Source organism: Podarcis erhardii (assembly GCF_964252035.2).
Source record: "Podarcis erhardii genome assembly, chromosome: 10".
In the NCBI taxonomy this organism is placed as follows: Eukaryota; Metazoa; Chordata; class Lepidosauria; order Squamata; family Lacertidae; genus Podarcis; species Podarcis erhardii.
In genome coordinates this window covers 46,004,283-46,027,282 of record NC_138500.1, presented here as the reverse complement: position 1 = coordinate 46,027,282, position 23,000 = coordinate 46,004,283, and the positions used below count along the sequence as shown (strand labels likewise).

General features: G+C 41.3%; 1 protein-coding gene across 4 annotated transcripts in view; it reads right to left on the bottom strand.

Moving 5' to 3' along the window:
* Positions 1-488: 488 nt before the first annotated feature.
* CPM (carboxypeptidase M) overlaps positions 489-23,000 on the bottom strand; it is a 34,177-nt gene continuing 11,665 nt past the window's right edge. For all 4 annotated transcript variants that reach the window (XM_081877749.1, XM_081877747.1, XM_081877748.1 and 1 more), the window contains 7 exons: positions 18,922-19,019; positions 11,215-11,387; positions 8,984-9,168; positions 7,584-7,754; positions 5,029-5,181; positions 1,363-1,511; positions 489-839 (listed from right to left, as the gene is read on the bottom strand). In XM_081877749.1, the coding sequence (XP_081733875.1) occupies positions 600-839; positions 1,363-1,511; positions 5,029-5,181; positions 7,584-7,754; positions 8,984-9,168; positions 11,215-11,387; positions 18,922-19,019 (1,169 nt within the window). In that variant the 3' untranslated portion in view covers positions 489-599. The remainder of the gene's footprint in view (positions 840-1,362; positions 1,512-5,028; positions 5,182-7,583; positions 7,755-8,983; positions 9,169-11,214; positions 11,388-18,921; positions 19,020-23,000) is intronic.

The following is a 23,000-nucleotide window of genomic DNA, read 5'->3' as shown; positions in this document are numbered from 1 at the left end:
CAATGGCACTGAATACCAGTATTGTATCTTTTTAGTAAATCGCTGAAAATTGATACCCTGTTCATACCTGAGTACTGGCTTGAGCTGAAGGAAGTTGACACCTGGAGGGGCCACTGGTACCCCCTATGCTGCTTTAGTAACGGCAGAATAAACGTGCATGGAAGTTTGTTGTAATTATAACCAAACACAGAGTCTACCCACCTGTACTCAGAAGTTAGTCTTGTAGTGTCCAGTAGGGCCCCTCCCCCTTATGTTTAGGATTGCAACCTCATGGTACTAATTTGGTATCCTCATTAGGAGGCATTCATGCATTTTTATGAGGTGCTAATTGGAAAAAGAAGGTAGCTTAGTCCTCTGGTAGAATCAAACATTTAAACCAAATGTCTTAATAAAAAATTAGCATAATTGCTGGATAGTGAATTGTAATAATCGAATTCCGTTGCAAGCACAAAGCACATTTAGTTGTTCTCTCTTTAAGAAACGTATACTTTATGTAATACAGTACTTTATTACATTACACTGAAATAACCCATTTTTGATTGTCAAGAGAAGATTGTCCAGTCCATTTGAATGAATATATATATATGCACATAAAAGTTTCATCCCAACACTGCATAAAAGATAGTAACTAAAACCAAGGAGGTAATAGCAGGCTTCAGTGTGGCAGATTGGTTTTTATCATAATCTGAAGAATAAAGGGGGTCTGTGGGGCATGAAGCAGGCTCGGGTCTGGTCTGTAAATGGGGGACAACAAAGTCATACGTGAGGGCACTGAACTGTGCTCTGCCGTCTGGTATATGCAGTTCCTGTAGCAATGAGCTAGAGCCAGGTGCTGTTGCCTAAAGACCAATAAAGAGGAAAAAATGTTTGCAGTTTGTCAATATGTAGACCATTTTAATTACACAATGGAATGTGAATATATATAAATTTCTTCCCTCCTAATTAAGTGTGGAAAGGACCTCAGTGTAAGCGAGTCACTCCTTTAAACACTAGGGTAAGCTTTTGGAAAGTTGGCATTATCTTTTTAATTCATAAATTGACCTTTAGACATGTGTTTGCTGAATCCGTCATGGAGCCTAGAATTCCATGGCCACATTGCAGAGAAGTATGTGATGCCCTATCGGCACAGCAATCCTACTCTATCTTAAATTGCACATTCTGGGGATCTAAAATGCTGCATAGGAGTTTTCAGTTCCCTTTCTCTCCTAAGGCCCTGGTCCCCATATGAGGTGTAAGGGGACTAGCACCAGAAGGAAAAACTAGCCCACCCTCCACAAGAGCACAGAACCTGCATGCATGTCTAGGGATTTTGGCCATGTTTACCAGAACAGCAGCTTGCAGGTCTAAGACAAGATGACTTACATTAAGTGTGTAGGTGCCAGGCAGGAGGAGAAGATAATATTCTCCATTTTTGTTGGTTCTGTAAGGACATATGTGTCTCCTTCCGACAGCTTCCACTATCACACCTGGAACAGGTTCATCATTCTCATCCAAAACACGACCTTTTACACCTATGGCAAGAAGTCAAAAGAGAAAGAAGCCATTTCTTTTCGATTTTGGCACGTAACTAGAAAAGTTTTCTGCCAAGGAAGTACAGCAACAGGAGCAAATGGCACAGCCACTCGCAATCTAGTAACAGCCCTTTGTCACCAAATGCATTCTATAGTAACGTGTTTAAACACTTGCTAAAGTATTGTATGCACATTCTCCAAAAGAAGAAATGTTTGGCTGATGTTTTGATTTTTATTGGGGAAGGAAATTTACCTTTAGCTACTTTAAGGATAATAATGGATATAGTGAATTTGTGTAGATGAACAGGGGGGAAACTTGCCTCTCCTCAACATATTCACACAAGAACTAAAACACTTCTCTTGAGTGGAGGCAAAATCACTATTCTTCCTTAGAAGTCTAGAACAAGACTAGCACATGCCTCTACAATTCCAATGAAGTTCTGGACAAAAGCCATGGCAATGCATGTATGGAGCACTGAAGTGGAAGAACTATCTATTGCTTGTACTGGTTAGGATATTTTTTGTTGTTTATTAGGAAAAAAGCTTGACTATCCAGTTTATTAAATTTGTAAATTCAAAGTATGGGGGAAATGTACAGACTCAAAACATAGTAACATAAGGGCAATTAACCTTTTATGGGCCAAGGGCTGTGTTGATCCACAATCCCCTGCAGAGAGCATATCAATGTGGATATGGTCTCTTTTTTAATGTACAAATGGGAGGGGCATGAAAAAACTTGGCATCAAAGTAGGGAACACAGGAACCGTAAAAAAAAAATGTTATGTAATAACAAAACAGAAAACTTCTTGAAGTAGGATTGGCTTGGCAACAGTATTATCAATTGAAGGAAATCTTCAAATCAGACAAGAAAATGGATTTGAGAAACAGATATCAAAATTGGAGAAAGTAGTATGAATAAACAGGAAAATATTATCAAAAACAAATTATTATTAGGTTGGCAACTTAAAGATGAAGAAGTGTAGGAGGTTATGGTGAAATGGGCACAAGGCTTTGGCTATCCAATATTATTGGAAAATTGGGAAAGACTATGGAAAACAGACTTAAATTTCATGGTCTGTTATTTAATAAAAAAAAATGTTATGAAGATGATATACCGGTGGTATATAATCCCATGTGAATTGGCTAAAATATATAAAAACAACACGGACACATGTTGGAGATGTAAACAAAAAGAAGAAACCTTATTCCACATGTGGTGGACCTGTCCCCAAATTTTTAAAAATTGGAACATAGTCTATAAAGAGGTAAATAAAATGCTCAAACATTTATTAAAAAGCCAGAGCCAGAGGCCTTACTGGGCATCATGACCATAAATATCTTTTTAAAAAACCCCAAAGAGTGTTTCTGGATGCAACCACAGCGGCTAGAGTTCTAGTTGCCAAATACTGGAAAGGAGAACGGGTGCCAATGAAGGAAGAGTGGCAAATGAAATTATATTAATATGTGGAGCTGGCCAAATTGATAGAGGTAGTAAGAAACCACTCGAATACAAAAATAAAAAAAGAATGGGATTGTTTTAGAAATTATCTGTGTAAATATGGTTCTCAAAGCAATATTTGGATGTGTATAGATTTGTTTTTACAAAATGGAATTAGAAAAAATAAGAGGAATATAATTTATAAGGAAAAGGATGAAAGCATGTTAGAATGCAATACAAAGATAAGGAAATAAAAAGAAATGAAGAAGCTGTAATAGGGGTAGGAGGAAGTCGACTGTTAGTGAAATGAGATTAGATAGATGAATGAACAGAATTTGTGTATGTTTTGTACGTTAAAGAAGAAAATATGGTGATCTGTATGTTTTTAAATTGCAATAATACTAATAAACTTCCTGAAGTTAGCCACCACTGCCAGAAGAGAAAACCTAGTTTTAAATTAAGGGAACTTGAAGAAACTTGTTTTTGTAGGAGGGGAGAACCTTATTCTGAATATTAGGATTAGCAGAATTAAGCTGATTCCAGACTGTTGCTCTTTTGTGGGTGGGATTCAACCACACAGTGGCAAACCCAAGTTGGACAATTAAACTGGATCTGCACAACAAAACAATTCGTAAAAATTAAATAAGGAGAGTGACGGGGAAATGCTTGATGTGAGTGCATATGACTGCCTCTGAAAACGAATCAGAACTCAGTGCTCAATGAACAGGCCATGTCTGGAAGTGAACTTGATGTATTAGCCTGCTTAAATGTTTTGCCCCTGGCAATCCATGGGAGGGCAGTGTTGCTTCACTACATGGCATGCAAACATGGCTTCCTGCTCATGTAAATAGGGATCATGCATGAACATTGCCACTGGAGTGTACTCTTCTGTAACACTAAAGGTATGTACACATAACATGCTTTGAAAAAACAGCTGTGTTTCAATTCGATTTTGCAAATCCTGGTACACATCAGTTTGATCTGTTTTCACTTTGGTCGCTGTCTGTTTCCCATTAGCCCAACTATACTCAGAGGGCCACAGGTTCCCCATCTGTCCGCTAGTTGATGGGCAGAGTCACTGACTCCTTCCTCTCTTCCTTGAACACTACCAATCCTCATACTATTTTCACTGGGTAAAATTGCTTTGTTCTTCGAAACAGAACTGAAACCTTTTCCGTCGCTTTCTGGCAGCACATTCTCAGAAATCCTTTACTTTTAGCCCCCTTCCTAAGCAATTACCATACTAATTAGAACGCTAAAGTGCTTGCATGCAGATCTGTAAAAACTCCTATTACAGTAAATAATATTTATCAGAGATGTTTTCTTCATTGTTCTTTAAGGAACTTATTTCACAACATGTGTAATAAATATTTTAAGGTCATATATATAATAAATGTTCATAAATGTACCAAGCAAACACATACATAAATATATAAACCACCTGTCTGAAGCAGCACAGAAAGACAGTCCTGAAACCATTTTGACTCTCAAACTGACCAAATGTTTCTCTGCAAGGAGGGAGGGGGGTGAGGGAACCTTCCCATTGTCCTAGGAATTGGGTAATTACCATCTCAAAGGAATGGCCAGACTACCAGGAAAGCCAATCAGATAAGGCATTATCAGATAACCTGGCAGACAGGAAAAACAACATTCAAATTTCTGTTGTAGACCGCCTTTTCTGTGATGCCGGTATGATATTTGTGGGGGGTGGTCTTGGGTTACACCTCTTCTGTGATGTATGTATTATGTATGGAGGGGTGGTCTTGAGCTCCAGGGCAGGGAATTTCAAAATGGCTATATGAAGGCAAGCACACATGGTTCGTGGTCCTCCTCCTCTTTCCTGTGTGTGCAACTCTTTCCTGTTGCAACAGTTTAATAAAGATCAGGCTTACTAGCTGCTTTGCTTCTCAATATTCTCTGGTTGGCCTCTGTTATTTTCTCCTACCAATGGAGAACCTACAAAGGACTCTATAAGGGCTCTTGTGTCCCCCATACTGGCATGAGGGCACCTTTTGTTTACAACACATGCAAACCAGAATATTAGCTATGATAAAAGAAAACTGAGTAGAGCCATCTTACCTAGATGAACTTGTTTAATGTATTCAATCAAAGCATTTTTATTGTCGTTCCAGAAGGACGGAAGCTCATCTTTTTGTGGAAATTTACAACACGATACTTCCAGAGTGATGTCGAAGCACTGTCCCCAGACGTAGCTATAATCCTGCATCCCACCTAAAGTATATATTTAAATGCATAGTTTAAATGCCGTTAAGAAAAAGTTAGCATTTTAAAGACTCTCCTAAACTCCTTTGCCAGGTGCCTCAACTCATCAGCCTTGGTTCAAATGTCCCCAGGAGGCTGATTTGGCATGTGAGCAGCCAACAGCTGGTCAGCAGAAAAGTCAGCATTCTTCCAGTCCTCCAGCCACCAGCACTTCACTTCGGCTTGTTGATCTGCTACTGCTGCCCTCTGCTTCTTCCCCCCTAGACTGTCCTGTGGAATCTGCCAGTGGCAAATGACTAAGCATGGGCAGTTTTCTCTTAAGTCAGAATTTTTCAACATTTTTGAGTCCACAGCTCCCTTGACGCAGCTACATTCTTTCTGCAGCACCCCCGTGGGGCTCAGGAGGCCAGTTATGTCACCCCTTGCCTGCAGAGCTGGCAGCCTCTCGCCCTTTTCCAAACACCATCCCTTGTGGAGCGTTCTCTCAGCCTCCTCTCCTCTTCCTTCTCCTTGGGGGTCCTCCATGCAGCCACAGCTGCTGCGCCTGGTCTCTGAGCTGCCCACCCCCCACCCCAAAGAGAGGTGCCTCCTCATATTGCCCTGCCCCACAGTGGCCTGGTAAGCACCCCCTGGTCAGCCCCAGAGGCACCATTTGCCTGGGGAGCTCATAGCCAGGGCTGCTGCAACAAATAGTTGTGCAAGCCTTTGGGAGGCAATAACGTGAGATGGCATCCGAGGGAGGGAGGGAAGGAAAGAGGGAGGGAGGCCAGTGTTGCCTGCAGCACCCCTGAGCATCATTCAAGGCACCCAGGGTGCCACAGCACACTGGTTGAAAACCATTGTCTTAAGCCATTATTATTACTGTATTTCAATATTTGGTTGGAAGCCGCCCAGAGTGGCTAGGGAAGCCCAGCCAGATGGGCGGGGTATAAATAATAAATTACTGTTGTTATTATTAATAATTATTATTATTACACCAGCACTAGGCTGTCCCCACTTTTTTTTTGGTCTCCTACTCCCACTACATAGCTGCATGCAGCTTAAAAACTCATGTCAATGAAGTAAGAAGGAAAGGAAACACATTTCCTCTCACTTTTCCAACAAGAAGACTGCAAAAGGTATATGGGTAGAACATTTTTTTCTCTGGTTGAGTGGCAACCAACTACAATGTAGGATTACTTTCCTGAGTTATCCAACTTATGCACACAATAGGCACAATCCTCATAAAATTTATTCTCCACACCCCCCAAGCCACTTACACACACACACACACACACACACACACACACACACACACACACACATCAGTACAAGCAGAGACTTTCTATGCCTATAAGTGTGTTGGGCACCCACTTTGGAATGCAAATGTCACTTGGCACCTCATCTCACTTCACCCTCCCCCCATCACCTAGCTTAAGACGGAAGAACTTCGAAAGTTCTGAATTTTTGCCAGGAAATTGGTCCAAAAAAGTAGCGGGGAATCCCCTGCTCATGGGCAAAATAGGGTCTGGCAGGGGTCCTAACTAGAGATTAGGTGTGGGGCAGGTAAGGAAACAGCTGCAAAAGAACAACCAGGAGCCTTAAATGTGCTCCTGATTCCTCCTTGGCAAGCAAGGCCTTGTACGCACTGACAGCAGGTCCCCACAGGAATCAGCTGCACTACCAAGTTCCCAGTTGGGAACTCCATAGTGTAGCCAATCTCTTCCCAAAACAGGGCTTGCACTAAGCTCCCATTAGTTAAGCAGTGCTTTCAGCAAGCTCTGTTGGACCACCTGACACCGTGATAATGACGAGTGGGTGGTCCAACAAGCCAGTCAAAATGGCTGGGAAAGGGGAGTGGAAGAGCTCAGGATTTGGCTTGTCAGTTGGATCCTGTCTCCCCACCTTGGCCTACTGATCTTGCAGGTGTTCACTGTGTTTGATGGCAATGTATTATGTATTGCTTTGCACTGGATCGCTGCAGTATTTTTTTTATTGCTTTGTGGATTTTTGCTGTTTTAAATTGCTTCGTTTGTTGTGCTGTGGGTTAAATCACAGAGCCAGGACTTGCCGATCAGAAGGTCGGCGGTTCGAATCCTGCAACAGGGTGAGCTCCCGTTGCTCGGTCCCTGCTCCTGCCAACCTAGCACGTCAAAGTGCAAGTAGATAAATAGGTACCGCTCTGGCAGGAAGGTAAACAGCATTTCCGTGCGCTGCTCTGGTACGCCAGAAGTGGCTTAGTCATGCTGGCCACATGATCTGGAAGCTGTATGCCGGCTCCCTCGGCCAATAAAGCGAGATGAGCGCTGCAACCCCAGAGTCGGCCATGACTGGATCTAATGGTTAGGGGTCCCTTTACCTTTACATTTATGCAGTGTAGAATATACAAAAAAGGATGAGAGCGCTTAGGGAACAACGGGGGAATTTCTTACCTTGAAGCATGTACCACTGATGTCCATTTGTAATGCCATCTGGGAAGTATTCTACAGAGTTACACGCATTCCCTTTGTGCATCGTGGCATGTTTCTCGGAGTATGTTCTCGCCAGGTGCATGAAAACATCATTATCCACAGTTCGGCTCTCATCCAGAAAAGTAACTGTAGCTGTGGAAAGAAAAGTAACCACAGTGGAAATTTGGTTACAGTGTAGATTGCGTTTGCCTGGGTTTCTGCACACATACATCACAACTAATAAGTATAGTTTGCATCATAAAAGCATAGGCACGTTTCTGGCTACTGCTAGAAATCCTTCCCAGTGCAAGGATTGCTAAAAAATGTGGGCTGGCTCACCCATGAGGCAAACTGAGGCAGCTGCCTCAAGTGGTGGAATCCCCCAGTGTGCTCTGCCCACTGCCAGAGAAGTGAGAAGAAGTGGTGGTGGTGGTTTCTGGTGAGTTCCACAACATCTCAGGTGGCAAAGCAGGACGGACCACTCCCGCCACTATTTGTCGCATGTATGAAAGGTAAAGGTAAAGGGACCCCTGACCATTAGGTCCAGTCATGACCGACTCTGGGGTTGCAGCGCTCATCTCGCTTTATTGGCCAAGGGAGCCAGTGTACAGCTTCCAGGTCATGTGGCCAGCATGACTAAGCCACTTCTGGCGAACCAGAGCAACGCACGGAAACACCTTCCCGCCGGAGTGGTACCTATTTATCTAATTGCACTTTGACGTGCTTTCGAACTGCTAGGTTGGCAGGAGCAGGGACCGAGCAACGGGAGCTCACCCCGGCACGGGGATTCGAACCGCCAACCTTCTGATCGGCAAGTTCTAGGCTCTGTGGTTTAACCCGCAGCACCACCCACGTCCCTGTTGCATGTATAGCTTGCCACATTTTCAAACTTACATTACTGGCACAGCAAATTCCCTCTAGACTAGATCAAAGGCAGTGTAAAGCAGCCTTTCTCAACCTGTGGGTCCCCAGATGTTGTTGAACTACAACTCCCATCAACCCTAACTAGCAAGGCCAGAGCTCAGGGATGATGGGAGTTGTAGCCAATAACATCTGGGGACCCAGTTTGAGAACTGCTGGAAAGCAAGTTAACTGTTCCCTGTTGTGGCTTGGCTGGATGTCTGTGGGGGTGTTGACCAGTGCTACGATGTAGACTCCATGTTATGAATTCCTGTTTTGAATGTATATAATCAACCCTGACTATTGGCTATGCTGGCTGGGGCTGATGTGAGTTCAAAATAGGTCTATATGATCAAGATCAAATGCTTCAAATACTTTATATTATAGACAGAATTGAAGACCTGCCTTTGCCTGTGTATCGTGCAACATCAGCTATGGGTTGCCAGTAGAGTTAGTGACCCTACGCTCAAGTAATAGCTTACCTGAATTGCCATTATCGAAAGGGTAACTTGCGACCAGTGATCCGCCATGCAGATTAGCAGAGAGGACAAACGTTTCATTCTTTAACCAGTTCATTATAGCTTCAGTCTCTGGCTGGATGTCATGAGTATTTAAGATAAAGGCATCTGGGAAGTTCCTGTTCAGATCTTTATTATTAGCATTGAATCTTAAGAGGGATAAAAATATATATATTAGGCTGTCATCTAGAACATACTTTCAAATGAATGAGTTTAGGATGCAAATGTTTGGTTGCAATCTGTCTGTTTAGGGCCTCTTTGAGTAGGGCCCTAGAATATGGTTGACTATTCAGACATAGTTTTAAGCGGTCTATGGCAGGGGTTCTCAAACTTTTTGTATCTTTAAATCCTACTAATACCTTTTGCTTGCCTAAATGGAGGATAGTTGTAGACTAGTCTACTGTACAAAGGTAAACATTTCATATGTTGTTCTGCCTGTTTTTGCCTCTGGTGTCTTTCACCAGGATACACGGCCTTCAGGCTGAAAGATCTCCCCACCCTTGCATACGTGAGGCCTACTGCAGAAGAATCTTGCATTTCAAGGAGATAGGCTAATCATTTGCAGAATTCTTCCTTTTTGTTTATTGGAACACCCTGTCAGAGTTTTTTTGTCTTTTTTGTTTGCTTGCTTTGTTGTCTTGATTTACTGTTTGTGCTCCAGGAATAAGTATCAGCAGGATGTGGGTCAGCTGAAAGCTGAGTGACCACCAGCAATAGTGCAGTTGCAGGATTAATTAATTATTGGCCTCGCTTAACAGGTGGGCTAATGAATGGAATATCCAATGGGTACCTCATAGTCCTCATTATCCTCAAGCATCTAGGTCCAGTTGAAAGAACGAATGAACTGCTGATACAGAAACTAAAACAGCTATAACCTCTAGCCATACTTTTCAAGGATTGGGAAAGGTGGTAGAGTAAGCAGAGGCTGAATTAAACAACCACCCCTAGGTGCTACTCAAACACCCCTGCAGTGCATGGTAACGTTTGTAGCACCCATGCCACTAGAGCACCTGAAGATATGAAAAATGCAGCCTAACAACAACAACTTTTATTATTTATACCACACCCATCTAGCTGGGTTGCCTCAGCCACCCTGGGGGTGGTTTCCAACACACAAAAACACCATTCTGCCCAGACACTGAGGTCCAGCGCCGAGGGCCTTCTGGCGGTTCCCTCACTGCGAGAAGCCAAGTTACAGGGAACCAGGCAGAGGGCCTTCTCGGTAGTGGCGCCCGCCCTGTGGAACGCCCTCCCACCAGATGTCAAAGGGAAAAATAACTACCAAACTTTTAGAAGACATCTAAAGGCAGCCCTGTTTAGGGAAGCTTTTAATGTTTAATAGGTTATTGTATTTTAGTGTTTTGTTGGAAGCCGCCTAGAGTGGTTGGGGGGACCCAGCCACATGGGCGGGGTATAAATAATAAATTATTATTATAAAAACAGAATAAAACATTAAAAACATCCGGATACAGGGCTGCCTGCAGATGTCCTTTAAAAGCTGTATAATGTATGGAAATGTAACTTATTACCATATTGGCCTGAACAGAAGCCTCACTTTTCCCCCAAATTCTGACCGTGAAAAGTTAAAGTGAGGCTTATATTTGCAGCCTTATGGTGTGCAGCCAGGAGCGCAGGGCAAACAGTGCCAGAAGTGCAGCAAAGCGGTGCCTGCCCTGCAAGTCATTCCCCATCCTCTCTAAGGCTAGGAAGGGAGAGAGCAAGGAAGGGGAAAGGCCACCGGCAACGTAGCATGCCCCCCCCCAGTACATAGTCAGGAGCAGCGACGAATGGGGCAGCTTATATTTGGAGATTTCTCTCTCTCTTTTTCTCCCCCCCCCTCCAATTTTAAAGGTGTGGCTTATATTCGGGTGCAGCTTATATTCGGGCCAATACAGTATATTTAGTGTAATATATTATATCCTTGTATTTGCTCTTTTTCCTCTTCTTTCTTTCTCTTTCTCTTTCTTTCATCGTTTTATTTTTTTCAACAGGGAAGAAGGAGGAGAAGGAGAAATAAAGAAATGTTTTCTCACCCCCATCCTAGAAGGACCCAGATTCAAGACAACTTGGAGTTTGAGGTCCTGCAACCAGGAACAGAAAGTAAAAGCATTTGGGCGAATGTAATGTGGGGTTCTGAAATGTATTGAAAGCAAACCCTAAGGTGCTCCCCATAACAATTTTTGCTCTGTTCTCACCTGCCTAAAAGAGGCTCACAGCTGGCATTTATTACTGATTCAAATCCGTCAGGGTTCATTGAAGGCAGGATGTGTATTCGGGTGCTGTCAAGGAGTTTTGTAATGACCGGATCACGCTGATCACTGGTTACCAAAAAGTCTATAAGATGGAGCAGCAACTCCCTCCCGACTGCCTGTGTTAAGAAGCACAGAGTTGTGTGTGTTTTAAATGCAATGGACAATAAGGTGCAGCACAGATCTTAGTTTGCCCGAGGTACAAAGGTAATACATAATGCAGACCTAATACAAAGCACCATATTCCTAAAACTAGCAAGCAGAATATGATGGCCAACATTAATTGGGTTAAAATATATTTCCCCCAGAAATCAAACAGCCAAGAAAAACACAGCGATACTTTTCTTATGGCTTGAGCAAAAACTGTGGCAGTGAATGCTTTAGTGCATTTGGGGCCTGGGTGAGGCTTCCCACTGAAAACCAGTTCCAGCCAAAATACCCGTTGCCCAAGCAATGCTATCCATGTGGAAAGTGAACCAGACAGGACGCAGACACAGGCACAGCTAGCGAACAATGAGTTTTCCCTCCCAATCACTGCAGCTGGAGAAAAGCAGCAGTGAGTGGAAAAATCCCTGTAGCTGTATTTGTTTACATTCCCCACACAATCATATGCACACTTATGGCAACAGACAACCAAAACACATTGAATGGAAACATTTTCACAGTGTGAGCTGGCCCTATCACAGTAAGCAGCAGTTTTCAGCAAGGACCACAAGCCTGAGAATTAGATGTTATAGCCTAGCCTTCCCCAACCTGATGCCCTTCAGAGCTTTTATACCACAACAACCATCACCCCTGACCATTGGTCACGGTAGCTGGAGCTTACTGGAGTTGTAGTCCAACTAATAATAATAATAATAATATTTTTCATTTATACCCCGCCCTCCCCAGCCAAGGCCGGGCTCAGGGCAGCTAACAAGCAATAATAAAAACAAATTGAATGAATACAACTTAAAAAACAAGATTAAAATACATTAAAATATTGAAACATTAAAATATTAAAATGCAGCCTCATCACAGGAGGAGAAGGAAAAAGAAAGAGGGGGAGGGAATCAAATTGGCTCCAAGCCAAAGGCCAGGTGGAACAACTCTGTCTTACAGGCCCTGCGGAAAGAAATCAGATCCTGCAGGGCCCTGGTCTCATGAGAGAGCGTTCCACCAGGCCAGAGCCAGTGTTGAAAAGGCCCTGGCTCTGGTTGAAGCTAATCTAACTTCTTTAACTACAGATTTAAGAGCAAATTTAAGAGCATAATTTTTTTCGCTCTTGGGGACTTCACAGATAAATATCATAATGTATTGCTATGTACCCTGGACATTCCTTAAACCAGCACATTCTATTCTCTTTTGTCTATACTGCAGACATTGTGTTGTTACAATGAAAACTATACTGCGTAATAAAGTGTCCAACTCTGAAAGTTTGGAATGCTGTAGACTTCCTACAAGTTCAGCATTTTAGCTACTGCCAGATGAGATCTGGTTTCTGGAATAGAGAGGCAAGAGGAAGACTGTGTATTTTTATTTTTATTTTCTAGTTAGCAGACCTGGAATGGTTTTGTAAAATACATAGCTCTACTTCGTTCAACATTGCTCATGACCAAAACAGAACGAACTTTAATGCAGATCTTTAATGAAATGGGACACATTTCAGAAATTGCTATGCCTAAAAGGAAGGGAAGCTTCAGCAGGAAAATAAAAAAAGAGAGTATGGCAAAAGTTTAATAAGCATGTCATAGTCTCCCTGGATTAAATGACTCTCCTGACTTATTCCTTAATGACTGAATCCTACTAAAAGACCAAAGGTAGATTCAGGCAAGAGTTTCCACACTCACCTATGTGTTAACTGGAAACAACTTTTATTTACTACCTGGCAGGATGATAAGACAACCAACTCAGCTACTGAATTATATGTGCACACTTAGAGGAAGCAGCCCCTTAGTAAGACGTCATCCAAGTTTGTAAGCAAAGCTATGTTAGGCCAAAGGATGGAGACAAAAGCAGAAATGAGACAAGAGAGGAAAAGGCAAAGGGTCAGAAAGCACTTTGATATCACAAGCTAAAAATGTCCCGTTCTGTCTATTACTATGGAGCAGAACTGGTAAACCTTCCAAATGCTGAATGCCAGTGCTGGGCAGGCCCAAGCAAGCCAGTAAAGTAGGCACTCAGAGACATAATAGGATAATACATAGTTCAATGGATGTTTGCTTCCATCTCAACATTTTAAATAGGATTAGCAATGACATAATGTTGCATTGTAAAAATAGTTCCTATTGCAAAAACAGAACACCACCACCCTACCCACTTATAAATGTCACCATAGCTCTTCAACATGTATCTAGTCACATTCCACGGTGCACAAAAAAACAAAGAGAGATGTTCTAGGTTTTTTCCTACCGTGGGATCTCTGACACTTTTCCTAGGCGATGATGAGCATATTCTAGTTAGCATTTAATCACGAAAGGCTTTTTTCCAATTACTTTTTTGCAATTCTAATTAATAGTGTCATACAGTTCAGCAGGAGAGTTAAAGCACAGAGGGAAGAGGGGTTCATCTCGTCTGAAAATGCCCGCCATGCACAGCAATTAGGCTAGAAAATAGGCTCCCCTTGCAGCCAATTTTTCCAAGCCTAATTATAAAGTTTGTTAGATATAAGTCATTTTTGTCCTGCTGGTACCTTCATGATCTCACTCCAGCTGAGGAACTTTGTAGTATTTGTATTCAGGCATGAATACAAGTAGGGATCTAATTCCTGTTTGCTCCTGAAGCTGCTGTTCTGTGTCAAACTGCAACCTCAAGGAAATAATGTGAGATGTTGTGGGGATCAGCAGCAACAGTTATTTATTAAAGCACCAAACATATACTATGTGCTGTATATGAATAAAATGCACGGGTTGCTGCTTGCAGTGCTCACAAGAATGAGATAGGCAGAATAAGGAAAACTTGGCTAGGCATAATTAAAGGGTTTACAATTAAACCTATACTACAATTAGCTGACAATAAAAATTATTCAAAGGAAGCAGTGCCTCATCAAGAGGAAAATGCAAAAGAAGACATGAGTCCTTAAAGGAGGATGAAAAGAAAGGTTGGCAGGTATCTATTCATAATTACCCTTTAGCATAATCTCGCAGAGCAACACATGCACAGTGAAAAGAGTAAAACTATGGAATAAACATTCAACATCAACAGAAACAGCAGCAACTAAACCAGGCCAAGCCATAAAACAGCAATTAAAGTAAGTATTCAACATACTAAATCACCGGGGGAGGGGAGGAATTAATGAAAAGCCAGGCCCCACACATGAGGAAAGTACAGAAGTGAGAATTAGCACAAGGAAGTCAATAGGTTAGTATTTTATGAATGGTGAGACTAGGACTGGGGAGCCTTTCTGAACTAGAGTGCCTTACCACCGCCAACTCCCACAGGCCTCTGTCAATCACCTGGCATCATGTGAAATCCTTAATCTGAAATTACTGGCTTTGCAGTGCACCTTCTCTTTCCTCAGAATGCAGTGTGGTGTGAATTGCATAGTGTACTCTGTGTGGGGAAAGTAGGGTGAATGGTCCTGCCTTGGGCTGGTGAGTGGATCTGATGGCTCCTTGGTCCCTCTTTCCACTCCCTTAATTGTAGCAGGAGAAGAGATCTACTCCCCCCACCCCCAAAAGTGAATTCATAGACAAGTCTATTGAATTGGGGGGGGGTGTCTAATGCACTATTTGGCTTACCTTCCTTTTCATTTTTCACATTTAGACAAGGTTAGCCTACTTCCCCCGTGCCACAGATTCATAATATGGTATTGGTTCAATTTGCATAGAACTAAATTATAGTTTTACACAAGTTTTATGGTATGGAAATAATTAAAACCACACACCACCAAATAATAAAATTAGCCTTTGGTAAGCCCATCAGTAATGCAAATTGAATATTATCATTGCAATATATATCTCGCAGCAGACAGGCAGACACTTCCCACAAGGCTTCTTCCTGTTGTTCCCCCAACCCACCCTGATATGGGTCATATGTGGTTTTGTTTGCTTGCTTAAAAAAAGCCATGCTCATATTGGCACTGTCAAGCGCTGCTAAAAATAATGCTTCTTTGTTAGCGCAGTCAGGCCTCTCCCCATCAGCAACAACTGAGAACAATGCTGTTGCTTCGCTGCTGTCAAGAGAGAAATTGTCCTTATTTTTATTTTTTAATCAGACTAGAATTTGTTTTTGGGAGTACACAATGATTTACATGCTGGGTTCTCCTTTTCCCGGGTCTGGATGAAAGAGAAGTGTGCCTTGGAAGAGAAGGGGCTGCAATCCATATTAAGATAGTAGTTTGTTACGGCAGCAGGTTGTTTTCCGTTATTGTGGCACCTACCTGTATAAATTCACATCCTCAACCTCTTACCCTGAGCTAGCCAGTCTCTTATCTTCTTCTCTGTAACCTGCAAACTCCTCAAAGGCTATCCCTCAACCTGTGAAGAGTGAATTGCCAGAATTCACTGGAAGCAGGCAACCACGGTAACTGCTCTTTGCCTTCCTTGTATCCTCAGTAAGACACAGTCCCCTTATTATGAAGCTTTCCCTGGCTAGAAGCTGTATAGGTGACATCACATCCATATAATAAACCAGTTTTGAGCATTTACAGAGAGAGAGAGACAGAGACAGAGACACAGAGATGTTTTTTAGACCTTGCTATTGCAGTAAGAGAATCCAAAATCTTTAGGCACCCAACAGGATTAAGAGCTCTGTGCATAAGATTTATGTGTGGAATCCCTGCACACCTGAGGATCTCGGGGGGGGGTGTTATTGGGTTGCTGTCATTTTGATTATGTATTTTGTGGTTTTATATTTTGATTTTATTTTGTGAACCACCCTGAGACCTGAGGGTATAGGGGTGGTATATAAATTCAATCAATCAATCAATCAATCAATCAATAATATTGATGGACAAAGTCCAGAGTGTGCCATGTGGACTGGTTCACTCCCAAAATGAATGAAGTGGCAAAATGCCCCAGCTGAAAAATCTGTGGGGTTAAGAAGTGACTGCAACCAGACAAGCCACATAAGTACTTGAGTTATACAGATGGTTATGGAAAGTTAAAAAGCAAAACAGAAATGCCAAGATGTTCCACAGTAGCCACTGGGAAAGCTTGTTTGGATCATGGTGAAAACCTGGTGAACGCCTAAACACTAGAAAAGGGCTTCCTGGTTATAATTTTAATGGATTTATTAGTGCTGCCAGGTCAGCTCTCGGTCCTTCTTTCCCCGTCCCTTCCACATTCCTTACTTGAGGAACCAACTGCTTATACAGTATTTCTCTCTTTAAATACAGTATGCAAAATATTCTGCTTTCCCTTCCAGTATTAGCATTGTGCGACTGTTAATGCTTTTTCTACCTGCAAAATGCATCACTTCAGTCAGGCCACTTGAATTGAGACTGAAACTTGAGAATGAACTGAACACAGAAAGGAATCATTGTGTAGCCAAAATGCTTAACCTCTCTCTCCTCCACAGTCAACCCCAGACATTCCACAATTATTCCTTACTGCACTGACCAATATATACCTGCTGCACTTCAGAGTGTACATAAGAATCTGTCAATATTTCCCCCTAACATTTTTAAGAATTTTGTTTAAAAATTTGCCCCAAAATCCATTGTCTTCCATGCCCAAATACATCTGGATTTTCCTGGATATCTGGGAAGCAGCAGTGTCCAGGTGGAAATTGGGCAAATGTCTGGGAAAATCTGGGTGTATGGCAATCCATGTTTTTCCATAAAAATAGCTCTAAAAAGCATATTTTTAAGAAGCGATTTTGCTCAAAAAGCTCAACAACTTTTGCCAAAACTAAAAAAAAATTCATCAACCTTGCCAAAAAGTCTGGATTTTCATTATTATTGTGATGCTGTGAGAGATAGTTCCATTGGATTAAAATAATTATCTTCTACTAGGCTTTCCTCTAAGGATTGATATGTCTTTTATAAATAAATTATTATGCAAATGGATCAAAGCACAGAAAAACTCCAGGATTACTGACAAAATAGAATAATCCACCCCACTTAAAAGTTTGACCTTTCGAAAATAAAAATTGCCAACAAAGTCAATGCATGATAGTTCAAATAAACTTTTAAAGAAAGACTGGAGCTGAGTGATGTCAGCATTATAATCTACACTTATTTCTTTCCACATTTGTAGAAGAAAGGAGGGGGGAGTTCAGCGGAAGAGGAGACAGAAAGGTAATCAGCAACATCAAGTGCCATTCAGTTCTACTAAAACACAACAAATTTAATTTAGTTCTTTAAATTGCATCTGATCCCATATGGTTGTATGGGCCTTTACTTTCAAATTCCAGCCAGTCCATATGAAATACATTGGGCATAAAGCCTGCTGACATTATTTGTTCTGGATGGCTTTAAAGTATGGGTAGGCAAACTAAGGTACGGGGACCAGATTCGGCCCAATCGCCTTCTAAATCCGGCCTGCGGATGGTCCGGGAATCAGCATGTTTTTACATGAGTAGAATGTGCCCTTTTATTTAAAATGCATCTCTAGATTATTTGTGTGGTCTGCCTGCTATTTTTACATGAGTAGAATGTGTGCTTTTATTTAAAATGAATTTTGGGTTATTTGTGGGGCATAGGAATTCCTTCTTTTTTTCTTTTCCCCCCAAAATATAGTCCGGCCCCCCACAAGGTCTGAGGGACAGTGGACCGTCCCCCTGCTGAAAAAGTTTGCTTTCCTGCTTTAAAGGAAAGAAATACATCTGAAGAGAAAAGGAGGGTAAAGTAGAAAAGAATGAGACGAGAAAAGCTCCAGTCCACTCCAGGTTAAAATAGAGGAAACACTGGCTATTACTGTAATCATACTACAGAAGGCCTGCACACATAATATCCAAGTACAATTGGTGCTCTTTTTTAAAAAAAATAATGAGGTGCCAGTACTAATATCTTGATAAATGCTAGTACACAATGGTTCCAATCCATAGGCACCAAAGAGAAAGAGGTGAGGGTAATCTGCACTAGTAACTAGCATTACAAAAAAGCTCTGATTACTATTAACACATTATTTTCATAATGTATCATTCTCTTCATGCTGCCATTTGAGACGCTGTCTCAACCACATTGATGTTATCAGCGTTCAGCTTTGGCAACAAGATAAGACTAGCCTTGGAGAACTTAGCAGGACAATTATTGTTTGGTATGCTCTTTCTAATTATTACTGAAGGTTGCCAAAAATGCACAAAGTAAATCAGATTATGGCTTTTTCTGTCATTTGTTTGTTTCCTAGGGGTCCTAGGAAATTCGCCAGGAAGATCATATGTATCTTTCTCTCCATTATTGTTTTCTTCAGCTGTTATCAACTGAGAGAAAGAAAGTCTAAAACCCAGTCTTGAGGAATGATCGAAACAGATGGACCTTCTAAATATTACGTGTGATAGGCCCTTTGATAATATTTAGCACATCTCTCTCTCTCTTCAATTCCACCACAGCACTTCCATCCTTCGATTCTGAATCCTTAAAGAGAGAAATGTTACCAGACTTTTTAAATGCATCTCTAGCAATTTGGCAAAAACTTAAGACTTCCATGAGTATATGATCTCAGCTGCTTCCATTATATCAGGCAAACAATGCTGTAAAGGAAACCACAACAATTGAAGTAGTAGACGTACCTCATCCCCATGCATATTAGCAACATAGTTGAACTCTGGTATGCCAATCCTATGTTGGGTTGGAAACCTTCCCAGAGCAAGAACCCACAGGTCTCTACCTTTAAGTGGAAAAGAAATTTTTTTATATATATACCATGGCAAAATAATGCAAAGAAAACAAATGAAGGGCTATATCTCCTTTGGCTCAATTGAATCCCCCCACCAAAAAAAAAAAAACTTCCTAGAATAACAGGCACGGGATCTTCCTGACTGATAAGCAGTTGGGCTGCAATTCACCATGGAATTTTTGGGTGCAATTATTGGGATTCAAGTGTGAGTAACTATGTACAGAATTGCAACCCAAACATTGTTTTTTAGCTTAAGCCAAAAATAAAATGTAAACAATATTATTAAATAAAAACTGTCAGAAATGTTTCCTTCGTCTTAAAAGCTTAACCCACTTCTACAAACAAAGTCTTATTTAACAGAAGACGACTTAAAAAATATATCAACAGGAAATCAGCTGCAAAGGAATAATGGGAAAAAGTAAAGCAAAAAAAGAAGCTTACTAAAAAGCAACAGAATACCATATAAGGCATAAGAATTAACTTTCTTAACAAACAAAAGCTGGCATGAATTTTTGGTCAGAAACTAGAAAACCAAATTTAGCTAAAGGCAACTACAGGGTCAGACTACGAGGCGGATTGAGCTGCCCAGGACCTCCATACACTCTGCCCAGGCTTGCGCTCCAGGGCGGTCACTTCAGTACTGCTAATGCAATGGTTTGACTTCATCTCTGGAGGCGCACTCCATTGTCTCTCAAGACTACTGTTCAGAACGCCAAATAAATTATATCAGATGGCCCTAGATATTTGCTGCCACCCATTAAATTATAAAATCTTGATGATGCAGTACTTCCCATTGCAGAAGCCATGCTGTTTCTACCTCAGTAACATTTCTTTTTTTGATGTAATTATTGGTTTCATAATGCTTTACAGCAAGAGGTTAGGCTGATGTCCTAGGTCCCCCAATATAACATTAAAACAAACAAACAAAATGCTGTTACACCAACCACATTCATACTTCATGATAAATCATAATTAATGCTTTTGTGCAAACATGGAAATCACTCTGGCTTTGCTCTACCCTAAGTACAAGCAGGTGCGATGAACAACAAACATAGTTTAATGTCCAAACAAAGGATTATGGTTTGCTTCACTGGAACAAACCGTGATCAAGAAGCCATGAGTAAACCTTGGCTTCACACAATGGTAATGTGTGAATGCAGCCATTAGCTACCTGCCAATGCTCCAACAAGGAGATTTAATGGAAAGTAACTTATTTGTTAGAAAATGCTTAATTTCCCATTTGAGCTCTAGGTGTCTCATTGATTTCATTTTGTCAACCAGTCCTTGACTTTATCTTTTGTCACCTGGGTTCTTCAGAGTCTCTCTTCATAGAAAGTGGTTTTGGTGTGGGTACTTATTGAAAATCTTATGTAGATCAGTAACAAGAATTTCATCTCTGGAACCTACCAATTCTTGTTCCTTAATTGTTTCCCACCTTTTTCATCTAATAGTGCAACCGTCTCCCTGTCCTGTTTCTGCTTCTGATGTACAGTGGTACCTTGGTTGTGGAACTTAATCCGTTGCGGGAGTCCGTTCTACTCCTGCAACAGTTCGGAAACCAAGGCACGGCTTCTGATTGGCTGCAGGAGCTTTCTGCACTCAAGCGGAAGCCGCAGAAACCACATCAGACATTCGGCTTCCAAAAAACGTTCGCAAACCGAAACAGTCCAGTTTGCGGCATTCAGGAGCCGATTTGTTCAACAACCAAGGTACCACTGTATGGATGTTTTTAGCAACACATCCTCATTTTCTATTTTTAGTTTTACTGGCAACTTGCATTAGTTTTGCAAGAGTCTGTCTTCCTCCCCCCTATCCTCATTTGAGTAAAAGTTCCACTTTCTAAAAGAAACATTGGATTTCTTTCTCCCCATGATCCACACTGCTATTCTGTTATCTGTACCTCTGCTGAACATAGCAAATATTTTATGTGAGCTTTAAATATAATACAATTTTATATTCTAAATAACCTCTAAGCATCCTGAAGAGATTTGACCCCAGCACCATAGTAGGACTGATGGGAGTTGGGTGTCCAGCAGCATTTGGAGGGTGTCATGTTAGCTATCCCTGGATTTGAATATCCCGACTCTAAATTTCAGCCTATCCCTTTCATATATTTCCTGTTTCGAAATCAAATGTGACTGTCTGGGCTTTCTTGGTAATTTCCCACTTAGTAATTGCCACCCAACTGCTCACCAATTCACTTGCTCAGCTGCTTTTGCAGAAAACTGTGCCTTTGGGAGCAACCAACACCTCTGGGGGCAAACAGCAGATGAAAAATAGCAGCAAACAAACTAGTAAGGGGCCCAGATCGGGAGCACATTCCTATACAGGGCCATGTGGCTGTCTCCCACCCCCCAAAAAGTGACTATTTTGTAAAAAGTGTGAATTAAATAACATGTATTTTGGCTCTATCTCTCAGAGGCTCCAATCCTACACATGCTTAACTGGGAGTGTGACCCATTGTATACATTGGAGTAAACATGCATTGGACTGTGTTACATTTTGCTGACAGAGGACACCAAAACACTTAGCTAAATAATATTAAGCTTCACTTGGTTGTATCAGACAGTTAGGCTGCAATTCTGAACTCATATCTGGGAAGGAGTAAACCCAAATGAAACAAATGAGACTGAATTTTGAGGGGACATATACAGGATTATTGCTCTGTTTTTAATATTTAAACTTTTGTGGTTGCCTTGCATCAGGATGCGGAGCCCATGTGAATGCTGCGTTGTTTAGCAATTTTCTGTACATAAAGTATTGCTGTTGATTTTAAAAAGTTCACATACAGGCTATGTGAACAAAAACAAACAAACATCTACTTCCTCTGATTTACAGAAGATTCCTGGGCTAAGTCAGAAATGTATGTATGAGTAAACATATCACCAACTTTTTTTTTTTTACTCTGCTGGCTCATTCTGTATCTATTAAGCTAGAAGGAGTGCGACACCTGAAACATGATGTTCTTTCAGACATCAGGACAAACTTTGCTTTCATTCCTCTGGGAAATGAAAGCACTGAAAATAGCAATGTTGATCTAGCATTAAGTTCTATCTATAACTGAAAGGAACTACGGGTCACTTGTGCAGTGAGAATGTTTCATTAGTCATTAGTGTATTTGGTAGAGATATAACTTTCCTAACCATTCAGCTTATTAGTTTTTATTACCAAACTTTCGCGTCACAATGAAACTGTCTGCAAATCAGCTCGAGAGTCTCCAGAATACTTTATGAGGGTCTTCATCCCTTTACATCTACCCTAATCTGATGCATGTTTACTTAAGTTTACTAAGCATGTTTACCTATTTCAATATCTATGTAGTCCTTATCACCAAAAGAGGATTCTGTTGTGCTAAGGAAACAAACCGACACAGGAGTGGTCATAGGGATAAGGTGGTTTTTGTAAGTGAAACTACCATAACATGCAGGTTGACCTGAAATCTAAGATACTTCCAGAAAGGTTACTGAGGAGTGACAGTCATTTATATCAATACTAGAAGCTTGCTGACATAAGAGAAAAAAGAGAAGACAGATTATAATTGGCTATAAACGCTAAGGTAGATGCCATGCTAAACTTGTAATTAGAAAGAACAACAATAAGAGCAAGGCATGGCTAGTTTAATCAGAATTGTGGTGTCGGTGTGAGATTAAAGATTTAAACTCCCCATTACCACAATCCTCCTGCCCTAAAAACTCATCCTCATCCATGTGGCTATGAGTTTTAGGAAAGATTTAGAAAAAGGGAGATTCCCCCTGGCAAGCCCTAAGAGGAATGTGGGGGGAGATTTTTGTTGGAATTGCAACTGGGATATGAAATATTAAACCTCACTGCTCCGTGTGCTCTGCTCTCAATTCCGTCCTACACCTTAAAAAAGGTTTGTCACTCTGCCTTTGTTTGACTCAATAGGGCAGAAAACCCTTATGCAAAACAGGCAAAAGTTGTCCCTGTAACAAGAGGGGAAACGGAGGGGGC